Raw genomic sequence first — 19,656 nt, 5'->3', positions numbered from 1 at the left:
AGATGCACATTGCAAGCATACGTTGCTCTCGGATTTCTTACATGCAACTGCCTCCCCCCCCCCCCCGCCCCTTTCAAGCACAGTCCTCCAGTCATGTTCGTGCACAGAATATATACATTTGCGTTGTTCTCCTCCGGGCTATGTTGGGGAACGCCTAAAAAAAAATACCCGTGTAATATGACGCCAGGAAAGCAAAAAGGGGCAGGAACCTGATCTCAACGGATGAGAAAAACTCCAATTAATGTTTAACGAGATAGCATGGTCCGATGGGATAACAGTGGCGTGATCCGCCTCATCCACGCCCAAAAGTGTTAGAGAAGCACATGGAAATGTGAGGGAGGGGGAGGAGGGAAAGTGGAAGCAGCGGGGCAGAGCGAGCGCGCGCTGGGATGTGCGATCACCATTCGCTAACCCTCGGCACCGCGGAAGAAGCGCAGCCGCGCGAAGGGCGGTTCGCGCGCCAGCGCCGCGCGGACCCGACCCGCTCCGGCCCGCGCGCGCCTGCAGGGGCGGGGCGTCGCCGGGTTCTAGGCTGCTTCGCGCCCCGCGCGGCGCAGGGCTCCGGGGCGCGCCGCGGGGCGGGCTAGCCGGTCGGTTCCAGGCGCTGCCTCCGCTCGGTCCCGGCCGGGGTCTCGGCTGGGCGCCGCAGATTCCCCCGCCCCAGCGCTGCCTTCGGGACGGGACGATGGGCAGCCGCCGCCGCCGCCGCCTGCACGCGCCGCCGCCGCCGCCGCCGGCGCTGTTCCTCCTGCTCCTCGTGGGCGCTCTCGCCGGGCAAGCTCCGGCCGCCGGCGACCACCACGCTCCGGACGAAGACGACGACCCGACGCCGCCCTTCGCGTCCGAGGAGGGCAGCCAGGCCGGCTCTGGCGGAGACAGAAGCGCATCCGCCGCCTTCTCGCGGAGCAACAAGGTGACCGGGGGCGGGCGGGCGAGGGGGGAGGCGGAGCCCGGCGGGGGATGCCGTGGCGCGGCCGGTGGCGCCGGAGCAGCGACAGGATCCGAAGGGTCGCGGCCGCCTGATCCGCCCCCTTTCGCGACGCCGACGTTGGCCCCAGGCGGGCCAGAGCGGGGAGCCGGAGCCGCGCGTTTACGGTGGGCGAACTCGTGGTGGGCTCCTCGGAAGACGCAGCCCTTTCCGACAGCCGGCTGGGGATGATGGGAGTTCCAGTCCAATACGTTTGGAGGCCGCCCGGTTGGGGAAGCCTGCTGCACCCGTTGCCCTGGGAGGCAGGCAACCCCGCTGAAGTCACCGGGACTTCTGGAGAGAGCCGCGTAGGGTTGCACTGTGGGGCTTCCCAAAACGAAGAAGCAATCAAACAACCGCAGCCCCAAACCAAGACGCCATCAAGCGTCCTCCGCGTCGAGGGCTGGGCGGGCCGCTGGATAGGTTCTGCGGTGTGCGGCCCACCCACTCCCTAAATGAGAAGGTGCCTGGGTCGAGCTCACGCGCTGCCCTGAAGTCCACACGCCAGGTGTGAAGTGGGGCTGCGCTTGCTCAGTGGGGGGGGATAATCTCTCCGCACATGCCCGCGGGCGCTCTCTTCATTACAGTCCGCTTTGCTTGTTCCGGGGCAGGGCCTTGGCATTCAGACGGTCTCTAGGAGGGGAGCCCTGGCACAATTCATGCCTTGGCTGCGTGACACGCTTGTCCCCCTCTGTTCCCCCAGTTTGACCACTGGTTTTCCCTGTGTGGAAGGGGTGCTCATCCAAACTTAGGGAGCTCTGCTGCCACATTCTGTCAGTTGATGGAAGGCAAGCGTGAAGTAGTGCTGTGCTGAAATCTCTCCTCCAATTGCCTGTAAGGGTTCACCCCTGTGAAAGAGGCTTCCATTTTTCTGCCTCATTCTTTAGAATTTCTTTTGGTGGTGTTTTTGAGCTTGATTTATCATTGTGAGCTTGTCAAGTGTGCCGTGCTTATTGTTTCCTTTCTATTAGACATCTGTCCATCACTCTGCAACCTCCACGCTGCCTCCTGATCTGAAATAGCCCAACCAGAGAGAACGTACCTCATGACATCCCTTGGGTCTTAACTGAAGCGTGGGAAGCTGGGGAGGCTGCAGACCACAGGAGAGTTGATTGTGCGATGAAAGATAGGACACTCACACGCTACTCCTAACTAAAATAAGTGCAAGAATCCTTCACCCCACCCATGAGAATGTGAACTTCTCCTTTGAACATTTTTTCAAAAGCAATTTATTTTCTATCAAATTGAATGAGAATGACACACCCCCCCCCCCCAGTAAAATTGTGGAAGACATTTTCAGCACAGCACTTGTGTGGAGAAGGTTGTAGTAACTTGTGAGTGGATCAGTACCTGGGGTCTTCTCATCATGATTATAGTAGCCATGATTGAGACAAAGACATGTTGTGGGAACTTGGTACAAGATTCCCCCCCCCCCCCCAAGTTACTTTGGATTTATTTTTATTTCTGTTTCTGTTCTGCTTTAAGAAGTCAGATCATTATGCTGTATGGAACTGTAGTGCTCTTTTGGAGAGACTTTGGAAAAAGGGACATTGCAGCTTTATGCTATGTGCAGGCAGCAGGGGCAGGAGGATTTGTTAAGCATTCATGCTGGGAAATTTGGCCAGACATCAGTTATAATGATGCGTGGACACATCCTAAGAGGTGTCACGTCTCAGACATTTTCCTGCAGATATACACCTGTAGCATTTTTCCTTCACTCAGAAGTCAGGTGTCTGCTGAAAAGTAGACTGAGCTATTAAGCTCTGTGATCTCTGATAAGATGTGTTCCAATAGAGCCCCTAATTTTAAAAAATTGAATGGAAAAACAACAAGCACAGGAGGTTAAGTACCTCTTTCCCTCCACTCAGAGTCTCTCCCCCCCCCGCCCCAGTAGCTTTTCGTAAGCAGAGAACAGCTTTGCTGCTTGTATTTGTGTTGATGGTGTGTAGTTTGTCTCCTTGCATGAGAATCGTGGCATGCATGAGTAGAGTGTTTTTGAGATTGCGAGTGGACAGATCGCCTCTCCATGCCGTGCTCGCCGAAGTGCCATGGCTTGATGGTTGCTCTTCTTTCACCCCAGGCTAATGCGGCAGCTCTCCTGCTTCCACAGAAGGGAGGGAGGGGAGTGTGTTCAGACAGAAGGAATGCTGAGTCAGGGGAGGGGTTGGACGGGCTGCTACTCTTTCTGCTCTCTTTTCCAGCGTAGTGTTAGATTCATGCACTCCTCAAAAGAAGCAGACATGGTAGCGAGCATGCAGTATACATAGAATGGCAGCTTGGCTAGGACCAGGATACCTTGCTCACCATTTTCCCTTATATATATATACCCACTTGACTCCTGAGGTCTTTTCAGGAGGCCTAACTAGTCATTCTGTGGCCAAAGGAGTGTCGCCAGGTAGTGGTACGTAAGCAGGCCTTCTCTGTGGTGGCACCCACCCTTTGGAACACTCTCCCACGTGCGCTTTGAGAGGCAGAAATGGTGGCAAGTTTTAAGCGCCTCTTGAAACCTGTTTGCACAGGCTTTCCCTGAGCTGTTACTGCCCTGTGGTTATTCTTATAGTACTGTAATGTCTTAAATGTTTTTAATGTTTTAATTTATTATTTTATCTGGGCTGTTATACTTTATTTTGATGTGAATCACTTAGGGCACAATTCTATGCATGTAGGACTTTTTTCTGTCTAAACAATTCCTAGCATGCCCCAGCCAGCCATGGCTGGCTGGGGCATGCTGGGAGCTGTAGGACTTGTTTCTGTCTAAGCATGCATAGGATTGCACCCTTAGGGATTTTAATATATTAAGCAGTATAAAGGTCTATCTATCTATATCTAACTAAATAACCAACCAACCAACCACGACTGTCCATCCTGTGTATGAGTGTGGGATTCAGACCCCACTGAATGGGGAGTATCCAATGTTAGCCTAACTTAAGTCCCATTTATTTCAATGGGTCTACCCTAAGTAGGGCTAACATTGGATACAACCTTTACCTTTGTCACAATTTTAAGGGCACCAGAAACTCACTCAGGTCACTGCATCCTAGCAGAGGGGCATACATTTCTGAACATCAGCAGGGCCCAATTGCCCCCTACCAACATGCTCTTTCTTCTTGTTCAAATGCAGGATGCATGGCGCTTACCTGGGCACTACATTGTGGTGCTTAAGGAGGAAACCCTTAAGTCCCAAACATCTCCAACTGCCAAGCATCTGCAGGCCAGAGCAGCTAAGCGTGGCTACCTGATCAAAATCCTTCATATCTTTGAGGAGCTTTTCCAGGGTTTTGTTGTGAAGATGAGCAGTGATGTTCTGCACATGGTAAGTTCCTCTTTCTACAGGTACAATACAGATTGATTTTTCACATGTTAGCCTGCCTCTCAACCAAGGCTCCTGAGCTGGTTAGTTTAAAAAATACAACATAACATACAATAAACCATCAAGAAATATATTTTTTAAAAAAAATCTGACCACCAATAAAAACAAGGCAAAACCATTTCAACAGCCATTATCATCTGTAAACAGTGGGTTGTGACCAATTGTGTCATTCAGCCAGTGGGAGGGAACCACTGACAGAACAGATTTTCCCCTCCTGCAGCCCACGTGCCCCTCCCACCAATCTTTTCCAGAGGGATGGAGGAGCCTCTGAAACAGATTTGGGGCACATGGGGGGGGGCTACATGGGGGGAGGAGAGGATGGAAGAATTCCATTTGCACAAGGGCTGGATGCAAACCAATAAATGTTTCAGAATTTGGTTTCTGTTAAGCACAATCTACTGGGAACTTTCGGAAAGTGCCCATTAAAATACATGGGTCTTTTTAAAGAGTACAATGTGGCAGTGACATGAGTTTTCTGGGAAATTGTTGACGGCTTGAATCGATTGGGATCTGCTTAGGGATGTTTAACTTATATTTAAAAAGCAAAACTTAGAAAGTATGTCATTCTAATTTTACATGTCGTATAAATATTTCAATTTTTTCCTCAACAGCCAAAAGTAGTTGAACTGAAATATTTGATTAGGAAAAAACATCAATAAAGTGCACTTAATATAGTTTAACTCAGGGGTGGGGAATGTGTGGCCCTCCAGATGTTGTTGGACTCAATTCCCGTCAGCCCTAGCCAGCATAGCCAATGGTGGGGGGTGAGGGGAATTGTAGTCCAACAACATTTGGAGGGCCATATGTTCCCCATTCCTGATTTAAATGCTGCATTTCAACAAATTCAAAGCTTTACTTGAAAATTTTCTTGGAATTCTTGCAAATATGTTAAGTTATGACAACTCAGTAGCATAAAACTTCCCTTACAATCCATTGTTTAAATCCTAAGAAAAGAATGAAGGCATTGAAAGCTGAAACTGTTGACAAACTAATTTTAGCATGCTCAAAGACCTGTGCATAATTGCGTGTGCACACGCACACACAGACTCGTGTATACTAGTCAGAGGTAGTCATCTGAAAAAAGCTAGTTACAACGTTGAAACTGACCAATTTGAATGGCATGGTATCCATTTATTCATTATGTTACCTGATTTTATAAAACAATGCATTTTTAGAAATAGAAAATGTTCTGCAGAAAAATATAGTTGTGACTACTTCCCAGTCCCTACATCACTGTGCAGTGGTTTAGAGAGTTGGGTTTGGTTTGGATATGAGAAACACAGTTTCAGATCCCTGCTCAGTCAGGAAATTCACTTGTGTGTGTGTGTGGGGGGGTGATGGGTAAGTCTCTGCCCTGGTTTGTACCTCATGATAACTCACAGTTAACAAATGGTGGGTTGTTGAAAACACAAGCTGGAGCATACAAGCCAGTTCCCACCCCTCTTCCCTGCTCCCCTCATCCCCCTCAGACATCGCAATAAACAACCCAGGGAAAGAGTGTCCCTGGGTTGCTTATCTCACCAGGAGCAGACAGGCGGCCACGAACCAGCACACTTTGCTCGCTCCTGCTCGTCTTTTCAATAACTTACAGTGTGTTAACCATGGGGTGTTACAACATGCAAACCAGGCCACTGTCTGGAATTAGGATTGAGCAGTGCAGTGGTCAGGTTTGCCAATGACACAAAATTATTTTGGGTGGTTACAACAAAAAGGGATTGTGAGGAGCTCCAAAAGGATCTTTCCAAACTGGGAGAATGGGCATCTAAATGGCAAATGCAGTTCAGCGTAAGCAAGTGTAAAGTGATACACACTGGGGCAAAAAATCCCAACTTCAAGTATATCCTGATGTGATCTGAACTGGCAGTGACCTACCAAGAAAGAGATCTTGGGGCTGAGCTATAGTCAGCTCAATTAAAATGTCAGCCCAGTGTGTGGCCACTGTAAAAAAGGAAAGCTCCATGTTAGGCATAATTAGGAAGGGAATTAAGAATAAAATTGCCAATATCATACTGCCTTTATACAAATCTATGGTGTGACCACACTTAGAATACTGTGTACTGCTCTGGTCACCACACACAAAAAAGAGACATGGCAGAGCTGGAGAAAGTGCAGAGGAGGGCAACTAGATCCCAGAAGGAAGCAACAAGGTTGTACTGGTGAGTAGCTCTTCTGATTTGTCATGGGGTTGGTTTAAATTGTACACTGCCTAACACTGGATGGTCATTTGGCCTCTCAGCTATGTCTCTAAGGTGCTCTGGAGACTCCCAGAGATTGATAGCCATGGGGATGAAAATAAACAACCAATTAAAATGGGCCAGTTCACCAGACCACCAAGTAAGTGCCTGTCTGCTTCTTTTTGGCTGGACAGATAATGCGGCCTTCGTTCAGAATGCCATGGCTTTGTAAAATGTAATGGCCATCTCTGATTTCATCCACTATATCTGTAGGTATCACAAACTTTAGAATAGGAATAGTTCTGGTCACCACACCTAAAAAACGATATTGTACAGCTGCAAAAAGTGCAGAAAAGGGCCACTAAAATGATCAAGGGGCTGGAGCATCTCCCCTATGAGAGAAGGTTACAACAGCTGGGATTGTTTAGCTTGGAAAAAAGGAGGGTAAGGGGAGACACAATAGAGGTGTACAAAATTATGCATGGTGTGGAGAATGTGGATAGGGAGACATTTTTCTCCCTCTCTCATAATACTAGAACCCGGGGTCATCCCATGAAGCTGATTGGTGGGAGTTTCAGGACAGATAAAAGGAAATCAACCCAGAGTGCTCATTGGAAGGACAGATACTGAAGCTGAAGCTCAAATATTTTGGCCACCTAATGCAAAGAGAAAACTCTCTGGAAAAGACCCTGATGCTGGGAAAGACTGAGGGCAGAAGGAGAAGGGGACGGCAGAGGATGAGATGGCTAGATAGCATCACTGATGCAATGAATACGCACGCTCCGGGAGAGAGCGGCGGACAGGAAGGCCTGGCGTGCTATGGTCCCTGGGGTCACGAAGAGTTGGACACGACTGAACGACTGAACAACAACAACAACTTCTTCACCCAGCACATATGGAATTCACTTCCACAAGATGTAATGATGGCTACTACTTTGGATGGCTTTAAAAGGGGGTTAGACAAATTTATGGAGGATATAGCTAGCAATAGCTACTAGTCCTTATGTTGTTGTTGTTGTTCAGTCGTTCAGTCGTGTCCGACTCTTCGTGACCCCATGGACCATAGCACGCCAGGCCTTCCTGTCCTGCGCTCTCTCCCGGAGTGTGCTCAAGTTCATATTCATTGCATCCGTGATGCTATCTAGCCATCTCATCCTCTGCCGTCCCCTTCTCCTTTTGCCTTCAGTCTTTCCCAGCATCAGGGTCTTTTCCAGGGAGTTTCCTCTTCGCATTAGGTGGCCAAAATATTGGAGCTTCAGCTTCATTATCTGTCCTTCCAATGAGCAGTCAGGGTTGATTTCCTTTAGGATGGACTGATTTGACCTCCTTGCAGTCCAGGGGACTCGTAAGAGTCTTCTCCAGCACCACAGTTCGAAAGCATCAATTCTTCGGCGCTCAGCCTTCCTTATAGTCCAGCTCTCACAGCCATACATTACTACTGGGAAAACCATAGCTTTGATTATGAGGACCTTTGTCGGCAAGGTGATGTCTCTGCTTCTTACTATGCTGTCGAGGTTGGCCATAGCTTTCCTCCCAAGGAGCAAGCGTCTTTTAATTTCATGGCTACAGTCACCGTCTGCGGTGATCTTGGAACCCAAGAAAGTAAAATCTGTCACTGCTTCCATTTCTTCCCCTTCTATATGCCAGGAAGTGATGGGGCCAGATGCCATGATCTTCGTTTTTTTAATGTTGAGTTTCAAACCAGCTTTTGCACTCTCCTCTTTCACCCTCAACAAGAGGCTCTTGAGATCCTCTTCGCTTTCTGCCATTAGGGTGGTATCGTCTGCATATCGGAGGTTGTTGATAATTCTCCCAGCAATCTTAATTCCGACCTCTGATTCATCCAACCCGGCATTTCTCATGATGTACTCTGCATATAAGTTAAATAAGCAGGGTGACAATATGCAGCCTTGTCGTACTCCTTTCCCAGTTTTGAACCAATCGGTTGTTCCATGTCTGGTTCTGACTGTTGCTTCTTGACCCTCGTACAGGTTTCTCAGGAGACAGGTAAGGTGGTCTGGTACTCCCATCACTTTAAGAATTTGCCACAGTTTGTTGTGATCCACACAATCAAAGGCTTTAGCGTAGTCAATGAAGCAGGACTAGTCCTTATAGCTATATGCTATCTCCAGTGTCTGATGCAGTATGCCCATGTACACCAGTTGCTGGGGAGCATGGGCAGGAGGGTGCTGTTGCACTCATGTCCTGCTTGTGGGTTTCCCATGGGCAGCTGGTCAACCACTGTGTGAACAGAATGCTGGACTAGATGGACCCTTGGTCTGATCCAGCAGGGCTCTCCTTATGTTCTTATATCTTTTAGCTTAAATTCACTGGGTGAGGCTAAAATACTGCTCTGAAGTCCATGGTGGAAAGGCAAGATACAAAGTAACAAACAAATAACTCTCATGTATTCAGTGATTCAGAAGGTGTTTTTGATGGCTTTTGCTGCTTCGTTTGTGAGTAACTGGAGAAGCGCATACAAATAGGTGATTTCAAGGGAAGCCTGGGCCTTTTTAAGGGATAACTGATCCTGTCCAAACATTTCAAAAGTTTCAGATAAGGCAGAAGCCATTTGGGAATTCCAAAATGATGCAACATTCTGGGTGGGGGGTGGGGAGGAAGAGTAATTTTTACTTGCCCATGATTCCACACGTGCTTCAGGCAGCTTGTTACATAAACGTTCACTCCTCAGAGAGCTTGTGCAAGAGCGTTGTGGGTTGAAGATGATGACAGATGTGCCATGTTTCAGGGCAGTATTTTTGATCCAATGGAGAAAGTAAGCACTACTGAGTTTTTGTACTCAGTGTACAAAAATACTTCTCTGTACAGTGTTGATCACATGATTCAGGCACCCATGTTCAAGTTATGTAAAGATACCTGCACTGGTCCATGAAGAAAAGAAAAACCCAAAATCTACATTTGGGCAATACCTTTATTAGGTCCAAACAAAACGCCACAAAAGATTGTGCAAGCTTTCAAATTCTCCAGAACTCTTTCATCAGGCTTGCTGGTAAAAACCAGACTGACAAGCAACAACCAGGGGATGGGGGAAAGAACAGAAAAGTCCAAACATTTGGCCATGTTGTTGGTGTTGTGGCCATGAGAGAGCCAGTATAGTGTAGTGGTGAGTGTGACAGACTGGGAGCCAGGAGATCCAGGTTCTAGTCCCCACTTGGCCATGGAAGCTCACTGGGTGACTTTGGGCCAGTCACAGACTCTCAGCCCAACCTACTTCACAGGGTTGTTGTTAGGATACAAGGGAGAGGAGGATGATAATGTAAGCTGCCTTGGGTTCCTTGCAAGAGGAAAAAAGGCGGGATATAAATGCAATGATAGATAGATAGATAGATAGATAGATAGATAGGGTCTGCAGTGTAGACCCAGGGTGTTTCTACATGAGTGATTTATTGCACGCTTGTGATTGGTCATTCACAGAATTTTGCAGGCCCTTTACATGATGTCATCAACCTCCAGGATGCCTTGCACACATTTTCCCCTTTACCGCACTTTCGAAAAGATTGGAAATAAACTAGTAATAGAAGCTAATGGAGCCATATTGGCAGTATGTAATGCTGGCTTAGCACCCTGAACTTTCTCTGGATCACCAGTCGGAGGGAGAAGAGAGTAAAATGCCTCCCTGCAATGAAGGGAGACAGTTCCGATCCCCCATGGAGCTCAGAATCAACATCCTTTGTTGATTCAGATTAGGCCATGAAGTTCAGTGGGGCTTACTCCCAAGTAAGTGTGCTGAGGATTGCACACTTACAGTGTGATCTTATGTCTACTCAGAAGTAAGTCCCATTGACTCCAGTGGGGCTTACTCCCAAGTAGGCGTGCCAAGGGTTGCAGACTTACAGCATGATCTTATGTCCACTCAGAAGTAAGTCCAATTGCCTCTAATGGGGCTTACTCCCAAGTAAGTGTGCTGAGGGCTGTAAGGTAACAGTACAGCACAAGTTAAGCGAAGAAGTAAGCCCCACCCCCCCACTCCTTTACACACATACCAGGGAGGCAGGGAGGTGCTTCTTCTATTCAAACCATGTGTCTGCTGTGTAAAGAATCCCATCCTAATCCCACAAAGAAAGTGAAAGCCCTGGAAAGGATGCGAGGTTTTTTGCTTAATGTAAAGACATGCCCAGTCTCAAAATAGAGATGGCAGAACGCATGAAGTACTGGTAGATGTCGCAGGTATCAGGTTACACCTAGCCTTCTGGGACAGGAGCAACAGCTGACCCCATTTCTGAAAACATAAAGGCTGGCAGATTTAATGCTAGGTGTAATCCTATACTATATATTTTGACGGTGGTAGGGCTGCTGTTGCAATGCACTTTAGGTCCGGCTGTGACCCAGTAGTGGGACCCACTGATCCACCAGTTGAAGACCAATGCTGTAGAACAGTGTTCCTGAGCCTGTTCCCCTCCAGATGTGTTGGATTGCAACTCCCATCATCCCTAGCCAGCAGGTCCAATGGGTGTGCTGGCTGGGGATAATGGGAGCTGTAGTCCAAAACATCCAGAGGGCGCCAAGTTGGGGGAAGCTGGTATGGACAGTAATGAGCTAGCTGGATCAAAGTTCTGACTTGGGAGCACTTCACTTGTTACCTTTGGGATGCGTTTGTTATATTGTACATGCTAAAAGCATTATGTTTTGTGTTCCAAAGCAGATGTTGTAGCACATGTGTGATTCTTTGCTACAGGGTACTTGCAGTTGGCATGGCTCCTGTAATCTGTACCCATCAGAGCACAATGTTTTCCTGGCATAATGTGTGAAATGGCCCCAAATCTATGGCAACTCCTTATGTGTCATGAATATGATAATTATGGTAAAAACCATGGCTTTGCTGCATGAGTCGCACACACTTCCCTCTGTCTTCCTTTGTGCAGGCTTTGAAGCTGCCACACGTGGATTACATAGAAGAGGACTCCTACGTGTTTGCTCAGAGTATTCCCTGGAACCTTGGCCGGATTGTCCCAGTGCAGGACAAATCTAGTGAATACCATCCTCCCAGTAAGCACTCTTTCTTCTAGCGTTTGTTCATGAGGTGCGAAAGATTCATAGGGACGGCAACTAAGACTTATGCAGAGGCTGGGGTAGGATTGCTCTGACACCTAAAGAAAGCCACACCAATGACAGATAAATGAAGAGGTTCATATGCTACAGGTGTGCAAAGTGTGTTGATAAGCTTGAGTCAAGCTGAATCCGTGCACATTTTGAGCTTACTATGGGCAGTATCCAAAGTTACCCTTGCACTAGCGTGAATGACTGCTAGCGCAACAAGAACTTGAGCAACTGGAAACTGGCTGAAAGTAGCATTTCTGGAACAGAACTCGAGCTTCAGTGAAGCTTGAAGAAAGGAGCTCTGCTGTCCTGTTCTGGAAATGCTCGTTTTGGCTAGTTTCCCGGTTCTTCTAGGAAGCGCTGGCTTCTCATTGTGCTAGCAGTCATGTCTGTGAGCATCACCCTAATGAGCACTGGTTGGATGGCTAGCTTTGGATACTGCCTTATATTTTAAATTGCTCAGTAGTTAAGCCTTGTGTGGCGCAGAGTGGTAGGCGTCAGTATTGCAACCGAAACTCTCCCCACGACCTGAGTTCGATCCCAGCGGAAGCCGGGTCTCGGGTAGCCGGCTCAGGTTGACTCAGCCCTCCATCCTTCCGAGGTCGGTAAAATGAATACCCAGCTTGCTGGGGGAAAGGTCATCATGACTGGGGAAGGCAAGGGCAAACCACCCCGCTATAGTCTGCCATGAAAACGCCAGCGCAAGCAGTGTCCCTCTAGGGGTCAGTAATGACCCAATGCTTGCACAGGAGGAACCTTTCCTTTTCCTTCCTTTTTTCCAGTAGTTAATATATGAAAAGAGTGTTTTGGTCTGACTGGCTGTTCTAGATCAAGATCAGAAGACACTCAGTCATGTCTCTGGAACGCAGGAGATATACCTTAACCAAGGAACTGCTAAGCTGCCTTGGTATGCCTCCTACATAAGGCAGGACCTTTTCTCCTCTCCTAGATATTATATAGCAGAGGGAAGCACTTCTGAAATTTGGTTCTCCAGCTGGTTGCCTAGTTTACCTCTGCAGATGTGCCTGTCCTGAAGGTAAATAAAGGTGTAGAATTTGCAGTTATTCCTTCCAAAAGGTTCTGTGGATAACTAAGCCCCCACTCCAGAGATGGCAAATTCTTTAAGGAATTAGACCCCAGGTGCACCATGGTGACGTCAACACCAAGATGTCCAAGAGAGCTGATAGTCCTTTCAATGCAGAGAGAGAGAGACTGAGAGATTCTGCTGCCTTCCTGTCACAAGTGTCCAACTCAAAATCATTGACTGGACTAATTATTTGAGTTTCTTCCAGGAGATACATTTGGGAAACACTAAAATATAAACTGTGTTGCAAAAGCATCCTTCGGCAGGCAGGTGCTCCTCTTAGTGTACTAAGCCCACGGGTGGAAGGCAAATGGGGCCAAAGACCTTCTGATCCACTGGGGGATGATTTCCTGCAAGTGTGGGCAACATGTCACCCTCCAGATGTTTTGGCCACCAACTTCCATCATCCCTCACCATTGGCTATGCTGGTTTTGGCAGAGGGAAGTTGTAGGCCACATCTGGAGGACCACGAATCGCCCACACGTGATTTACTGCTTTTGGGCATCACATTTCTGACTACCTCTCTTCACTGGATCAGAAAGGGAAACTGGACTTTTGGGGATGGAAAATCTCACCCAGTGGTGGGTTAACTTGGAGATGTTGATTCACCTACTGATGCTTGCCAGGCCCCTAGGGGCTGTTCTGTATGCCTTGTGAACTGCTTAGTTATCTCAGCCTCTGTAGAGATTTCTCTTCCTCTTATTATCTCTTAGAGCCAAACTAGTTGTGACATTTGTCATTTAAGTTATTTAAATCCCACCCTTCCTTGCAAGGAGCCCAGGGCAGCGAACAACTCATATAAAAGCCATATGACAGAAGAATGCTGTTAAAAGCATAACTCTAAAATTACAAATACAATAAAGCCATCGCTACAATACCAGAAAAAGATAAAATGCTAGCCTGTAGTTTGTCCTTGTTTAGTTGATTTCTTTAAAAATGTATTTCTTTATTCATTGTATTTGTTTTTACATTTATATCCTGCCTTTCCCCCCAAAGAACACAAGGCAGTGTACATGATCTTCCTCCTCCTCCTCCTCTCCATTTTATCCTTACAACGACCCTGTGAGGTAGGTTAGGCTGAGAGTCAGTGACTGGCCCAAAGTCACCCAGTGAACTTCATGGCCAAGTGGGGACTAAAACCTGGATCTCCCATGTCCCAGTCCAACACTCTGGATTGGTATGGGTGGAGCGTGGGTGGTCTCTGGTGCTAATAGGAGCTTTCCTCGCATTATGAATAGCAGGTGTGATGTGTGTGCCTCTGATTGGGTAAAAGCCCCCCTTCCTTCATGTGAATGTCCCAGTCCAGTTCTTCCCACCAACTTGTATAGAAGGCAACCCCCAATTCTAATTATTTTTTTTAAAAAAAGAACAACCACACAAGGGCAAACTACATGCTAAATGTCATGTCTCGTATGGCCCTAACTTGTGAGTTTTCTTTTCCTCTATGTCTCTGATCATGAGGCACAGTTGCCTTTAGAGGTAAGAGGTAAGTTCACACTTTTCTTACGGATTCCAGAGGCTCCAAGAAGTTGACGTTCGATCTCAGGGCTCCATCACAGGCAGAGAATTCCACATCAATGCTGGTTCTTTCCCCATCCAGTATTATTGCAGGACTGGGTCGTTCTCTTTAGATGGCTGTCCCCGTTGTGTCATTTTTCGTTTCTTTCCTTCTCGTGGGGGTGGTGATGCTGCTCAGATGCATCGCCACCTTTCCGCGAAAAAGCATTACACGCGCTTGGGGTGGAGCGACAGCTCCTCCCTGGCTCCTGCCCCTTTCCCTCCCCTTGCACGTTACTGGTGGATGTGGACTGAGAGGCAGACGGTCCCCCCACTGACTTCCCTGGGCCCCCCGCCTCCCCGCTCAGTGCTTTTGACAATCTCTGCTGTTTACTCAGCTGTTCACTCGCTGGGAATGCACAGCAGGGGGCGTCCCGGCAGGTCGGAAGGCCGGCACCCTGCTCTGCCACCTTGCTGCTCTGCTGACCTGCTGTCTTGTTCTGAACGCTGCAGGCGGAAAACGGCAAGGACCCAAAGTGGCACGGGCACGGGAAGGAGACACGCCCCACAGCTTGTCGTCACCACCTTCACTGTCATGACCGCACCCCCAACAACCCAAAAACAACCGCCCACAGCCGCCAACACACAGCGGTTCATTCGCGCTAGGGGAGAAATACATGGGGAGGTCATGGCGCTCCATTTGTGCATATTTGGAAAAATACCACATTTTTTCCGTTTGAGGAAAACACAGGATAGGTGGGTGGAAATGGTGGGATGATGACTGGACGATGACGACGTCATGTAATGGACTCACACAATTCAGTGAGTGGCCAATCATGAATGTGCGATAAACTGGAGGTATAGAGACGCTCTCAGCTGAGGATGGGTGAGCCACTTCTCACTCCCTGATGTCAGAAGGTTTTATGCCTGACTGGCCTTCTCATATAGGAGCACAAATGTTAACCCATTTGGGACCACTTTCCATCACTAGGAAGGAAGGGGCATTCCTGTTGACTTTCCCTTTCCTTTAGTGCTTGCTGCTTGCTGGACAATTTGCCTATAAACCTGGACTGGCTCCCACTGTATGTTGCTCATGCAAGATAAACATCCTTGTACCTTGGCAAATGTCCTGGGATGATAAAAGGAGCGTAGCATTGGCGTAAGAGCTGTATGTACACTTCCTCTTGACCTCACTGACTGGCTGTCTCTCTGTAGATAGCGGTGATCTGGTGGAGGTGTATCTGCTAGATACCGGCATCCAGAGCAACCACCGGGAAATAGAGGGCAGAGTGTTCATGACAGATTTTGAGAATGTCCCCGAAGAGGATGGCACTCGCTTTCATCGACAGGTATGTCAGCTCTGTGTTTCTGTTCACAAGCATAGTTTGTTACACTGTCCTTTTATAAGTGATGCTACTGGAACCCCAAGTAATAATGGTATGTAACCCTTAAATCTTTGGACTGCTTCAGGGAGATCAAGTAACAGTGATGGTGCCACAGTGGAACCATTTTGTATCCTATGCATGTTTACACAGAACAAAATCCTACAGAAGCTCTTGGGGCCTGCAGTCCTCTGGTGGGTGGGGCCAAAGGCAAAGAGTCAAAGGTAAAGGGGGTGGGGCCAAATACCAAAATACCATCCTATTTGATCTTAAAGCTCTTCCTGCCAGTAAGTAAGCTTTAGGAGAGGCATTTCAACCTCTTAGAATGGGGGGGGGGATGTGCAAAACCCAGGAAAACACCAAACAGTTGTCAGTTGAGGGAATGGGGATGGGTTCTGGAAAGGCGACATGGCCATCTGGGAAGCCCCGGAGGGCTGGATTGGGACCCCAGGAAGGCTGGATTTGGCTCACAGTCTGGAGGTTCAACATCCCCGGTCTAATGATGGGAAGTGGGTGAGTTCTTATCTGAAGCTCTCAGCACTATGTTAGATATGTGGAGCCTGATGTTATTGACAGAGGGCTTGTTTGTGGCGGGGGCTGGCCTTTGCCTTCTCTCCGCCCAAGATGTTGAAGTCTTCTTCTTTGCTTCTAGGCAGCGTTCTTATCTGTCCCTCCCTCACTCATCCAGCAGCAGCAGGGTGGTGGTGGGAAAGGCTTCCAAGATGGTGCCAGGTATGCAGATTGCATGGAGATTTCCAAGTGTGGTTGTGCTATGATGGTGCCATCTTGGATTAGATGGGGCAATTGCTGTGGATATCCATGCATATGTTCAGTGCCATCTTGGAGGTCCCCCTCTCCCCCTACTTCTGCCACTGCCACATCACTGCCATAGCATGGCCTAGTGTCAGTGAGACTCTATAGCCCAGGGCCTGGATATTTCAGACAAAATTTGTTCTCTCCCCACATTTTGCACTCCAGGTTTGACACCTGAGACTGGGTCTTCAGCCTGTCTTGTTATCACTATGGATTCTTCAGTCACAGTGGAACTTTTGTTCAAACCCCATGAGTCAGTATTGTATGTTTCACTGATTAGTATGGGATTTTAAAGGCTCAGTAGCCTGGAGAGAGCTTGTCATGCTCTTTCTCTTGATATAGGCAGGGGAGGCCAGCTAATGTTCATGACTGCTATTTAAGTCAGGAATTGCAGTATCCCTTATTTATGTTGCGTATGGCACAATCGAGAGTCGTGCTTAAAGCCACAAGGCGTTTTCCTAGTCTAATGACCCCAGCAGCTCCCTTGCTGATTCCAGTGAAGTGTGTGTGTGTGTGTGTGTGTGTGTGTGTGAGAGAGAGAGAGAGAGAGAGAGAGAGAGAGAGAGAGAAAGTGTTCATTCATCTCGTTACAACATGGGAGGGGAACTTGTGGCTTTCCAGATGTTTTGGCCTACAACTCCCATCAGCCTCACCATTGGCTATGCTGGCTAGGCCAAAACATCAGGAGGGCCACAAGGTGCCCAGCCGTGCTTTACAAAGGTGAGGAAAACAGGATTTTTGCCCCTATGCAGGGTGAATAATCGGGCCTTAGGATGACATACACTTCAGTAAACATAAGGATGGCAGTATAAAAGCTATTTAATAAACACTCATCTATACCCCATAGATATCATATTGGAAGCATTAATCTTCTTCTTCTTCTTCTTCTTCTTCTTCTTCTTCTTCTTCTTCTTCTTCTTCTAACAGTACTAGTACTTAATCAATTATGTTAACATATTTTAGTATAGAATGTACTTTTAGGGCATAATCCTATGCATGTTTAGAAAGGAAAAAGTCCTACAACTATGCTGGCTGGGGGTTGCTGGAAGTTGTAAGACCTTTTCCTGTCTAAACATGGACAGGACTGCGCTCTTACAAATGTAATTTTACAAATGTATCCCCTGTTTGGAGTGCTCACATTTTGCACCCCTAACGGGACCGCTCAGTTCTTTGGATGTGGACTCGGCATGCCTAGGCAGTGAAAGGTGATGGGCACCATGACATCAAGGGCTACGATTCATTTTGCGTGTGTGCGGGGTGGGAAGTGGTGAGAAACGATGTGCGTGTGCTTTCTGGCAGGCCAGTAAGTGTGACAGCCACGGGACCCACATGGCTGGCGTCGTGAGCGGGAGGGATGGCGGCGTAGCCAAAGGAGCCAGTGTTCGCGGCCTCCGCGTGCTCAACTGCCAGGGGAAAGGCACTGTGAGCGGCACTCTGATTGGTGAGTAGCAGCAGTGGTTGCCATGGCAAAGCTAAACTCCGGAGTGCAACCTGTGAATGTCCAGCCAAGGTCCTTGGCGTTGCTGATGCACCACCTGGGGAAATCATTGAAAAGACTCCCATTAGCTAGAATGGAACTGGATATTCAGCCCAGTTCTCATGATCTCAGCCATTGCTTCAGCCCCTGAATATGTATGTATGTATGTATGTATGTATTTATTACATTTATATCCCGCCTTTTTTCCTCCTGAAGGAACCCAAGGCGGCGTACATAGTCCTCCTTCTCCTCCATTTTATCCTCACAACAACAACCCTGTGAGGTGGGTTGGGCTGAGAGTCTGTGACTGGCCCAAAGTCACCCAGTGAGCTTCCATGGCCGAGTGGGGACTAGAACCCGGATCTCCCGACTCCCAGTCCAACACTCTAGCCACTACACGACACTATGTAGTCTGATTTGTGCTGAAAGACTGAGCTTTTGAGATAATGCCCAGTGGCACCTCAAGCTTTTCCTTTGCAGCTTCCTGAAGGCTGTTTCTGGTGATACGCATCTAATTGACACCCCCCCCCCCCGGCTTCCTTTAGGTTATGTCCAGCAGTAGAGGAAGGGGTTATGGTCCAGATACTATAGATTAGAGAAAAGGACAGTTTTCCGTGGAGGGTCCAAAAGTTACAATAGCAGTGGTGGTCCTGGGCTCCTGAATTTAGACATCATCCTCATGCAGGTCTCCAAATAGCAAGTCTGTTTCTTAAAAGCCTAGCCACAGTGATACATGCACTGGTAACCTCATGGTTTGACTACTGTAATGTGCTGTATGTGGGGCTGCCCTTGTGCCCGGCTTGGAAGCTGCAGTTAGTGCAGAATGCAGCTGCTGGGGTGCTCAGTTGAGCATCCAGCTATACACACATTACACTGATGTTCAAAGAACTGCAGTGGCTGCTGGTACTGAATTACCTGTTGAGCCATGTTCAAGGTTTGAATGATAACACTCAAAGCCCTAAGCAACTTGGGGCCAGGGTACCTGGCTGACTGCCTTCCCTGATATATGCCAAATCAACTCTTGGGCTCTTCTGATGAGGCCTCATTTGTCATTTCATGACCAATAGTATGTCACCAGGTTACACCATGTAAGCAGGCCTTCTCGGGAGTGGTACCCATCCTCTGGAACATTTGCCCACGTGTGGTTTGAGAGGGGGAAATTGCGGCAAGCATAAATGCCCATTGAAGGTGTTTCCGTTTAGTCAGGCTTTCCTTGACTTACAACTGACTGTGACATTGCTCTGTTCTACTGTTCTTTTTGTAATGCTTTTAATGTATTCATTATCTTGTATTGTTTTTACATTGGTTTGTTATGTTGTATTTCTGCTGTAAACCACTTAGAGATCTTAGGATATCAAGTGGTATAGAAGTAGTTGAAATACATACATACATACAAATGTACTTATGCTAGGTTTTGTTTCTTCGACTTGGGGAATGAGGGGCTAAAGTACACTGCACCTCTCTTTGCATTGCACCTGTCTTTGAAGTAGGGATGCACGGAACTGTTCCAGCTGTGTTTCACAGATGATGAAGCGTCTTTCGTTCTGTTGTTCACTCACTGATGGAATTGGATTTTCCTCAATTTCCTGAACTTGTGTTCATATTGGAAAGTGTGCACCTGTGCAGATGTGCACTTCTGCAAATGCACAAATCCCCCCCCCCAAATGTTCATTTTCACGCTTTAGCCTATGGAGGGAAATGTGCATTTTTGGTTGGTCTTTTATTTTATTTTTTATTTTTCCTATTTTTGTACTACTAAATTTGCATACAATTCCAGAAAGTAAAAAAATCCCCAACAGTCTGCAAGTCCACAGAATCCACACGACTCAGAAAA

The 19,656-nt window shown here is 47.8% G+C and overlaps 1 protein-coding gene across 1 annotated transcript in view; it reads left to right on the top strand.

The window, feature by feature from the left end:
* Window positions 1–349: 349 nt before the first annotated feature.
* The window catches only part of PCSK9 (proprotein convertase subtilisin/kexin type 9), a 33,827-nt gene continuing 14,520 nt past the window's right edge, over window positions 350–19,656 (top strand). The window contains exons 1-5 of the mRNA XM_084852405.1: window positions 350–913; window positions 4,089–4,280; window positions 11,395–11,518; window positions 15,366–15,499; window positions 17,645–17,786. Coding sequence (XP_084708531.1) covers window positions 686–913; window positions 4,089–4,280; window positions 11,395–11,518; window positions 15,366–15,499; window positions 17,645–17,786 — 820 coding nt within the window. The 5' untranslated portion in view covers window positions 350–685. The remainder of the gene's footprint in view (window positions 914–4,088; window positions 4,281–11,394; window positions 11,519–15,365; window positions 15,500–17,644; window positions 17,787–19,656) is intronic.

This window comes from Heloderma suspectum, chromosome 4 (assembly GCF_057233095.1).
Source record: "Heloderma suspectum isolate Gila_16-S chromosome 4, 16-S_ref, whole genome shotgun sequence".
Classification (NCBI taxonomy): Eukaryota; Metazoa; Chordata; class Lepidosauria; order Squamata; family Helodermatidae; genus Heloderma; species Heloderma suspectum.
Note: the sequence above shows the minus strand (reverse complement) of the source record. Positions and strands in the feature narration are given on the sequence as shown.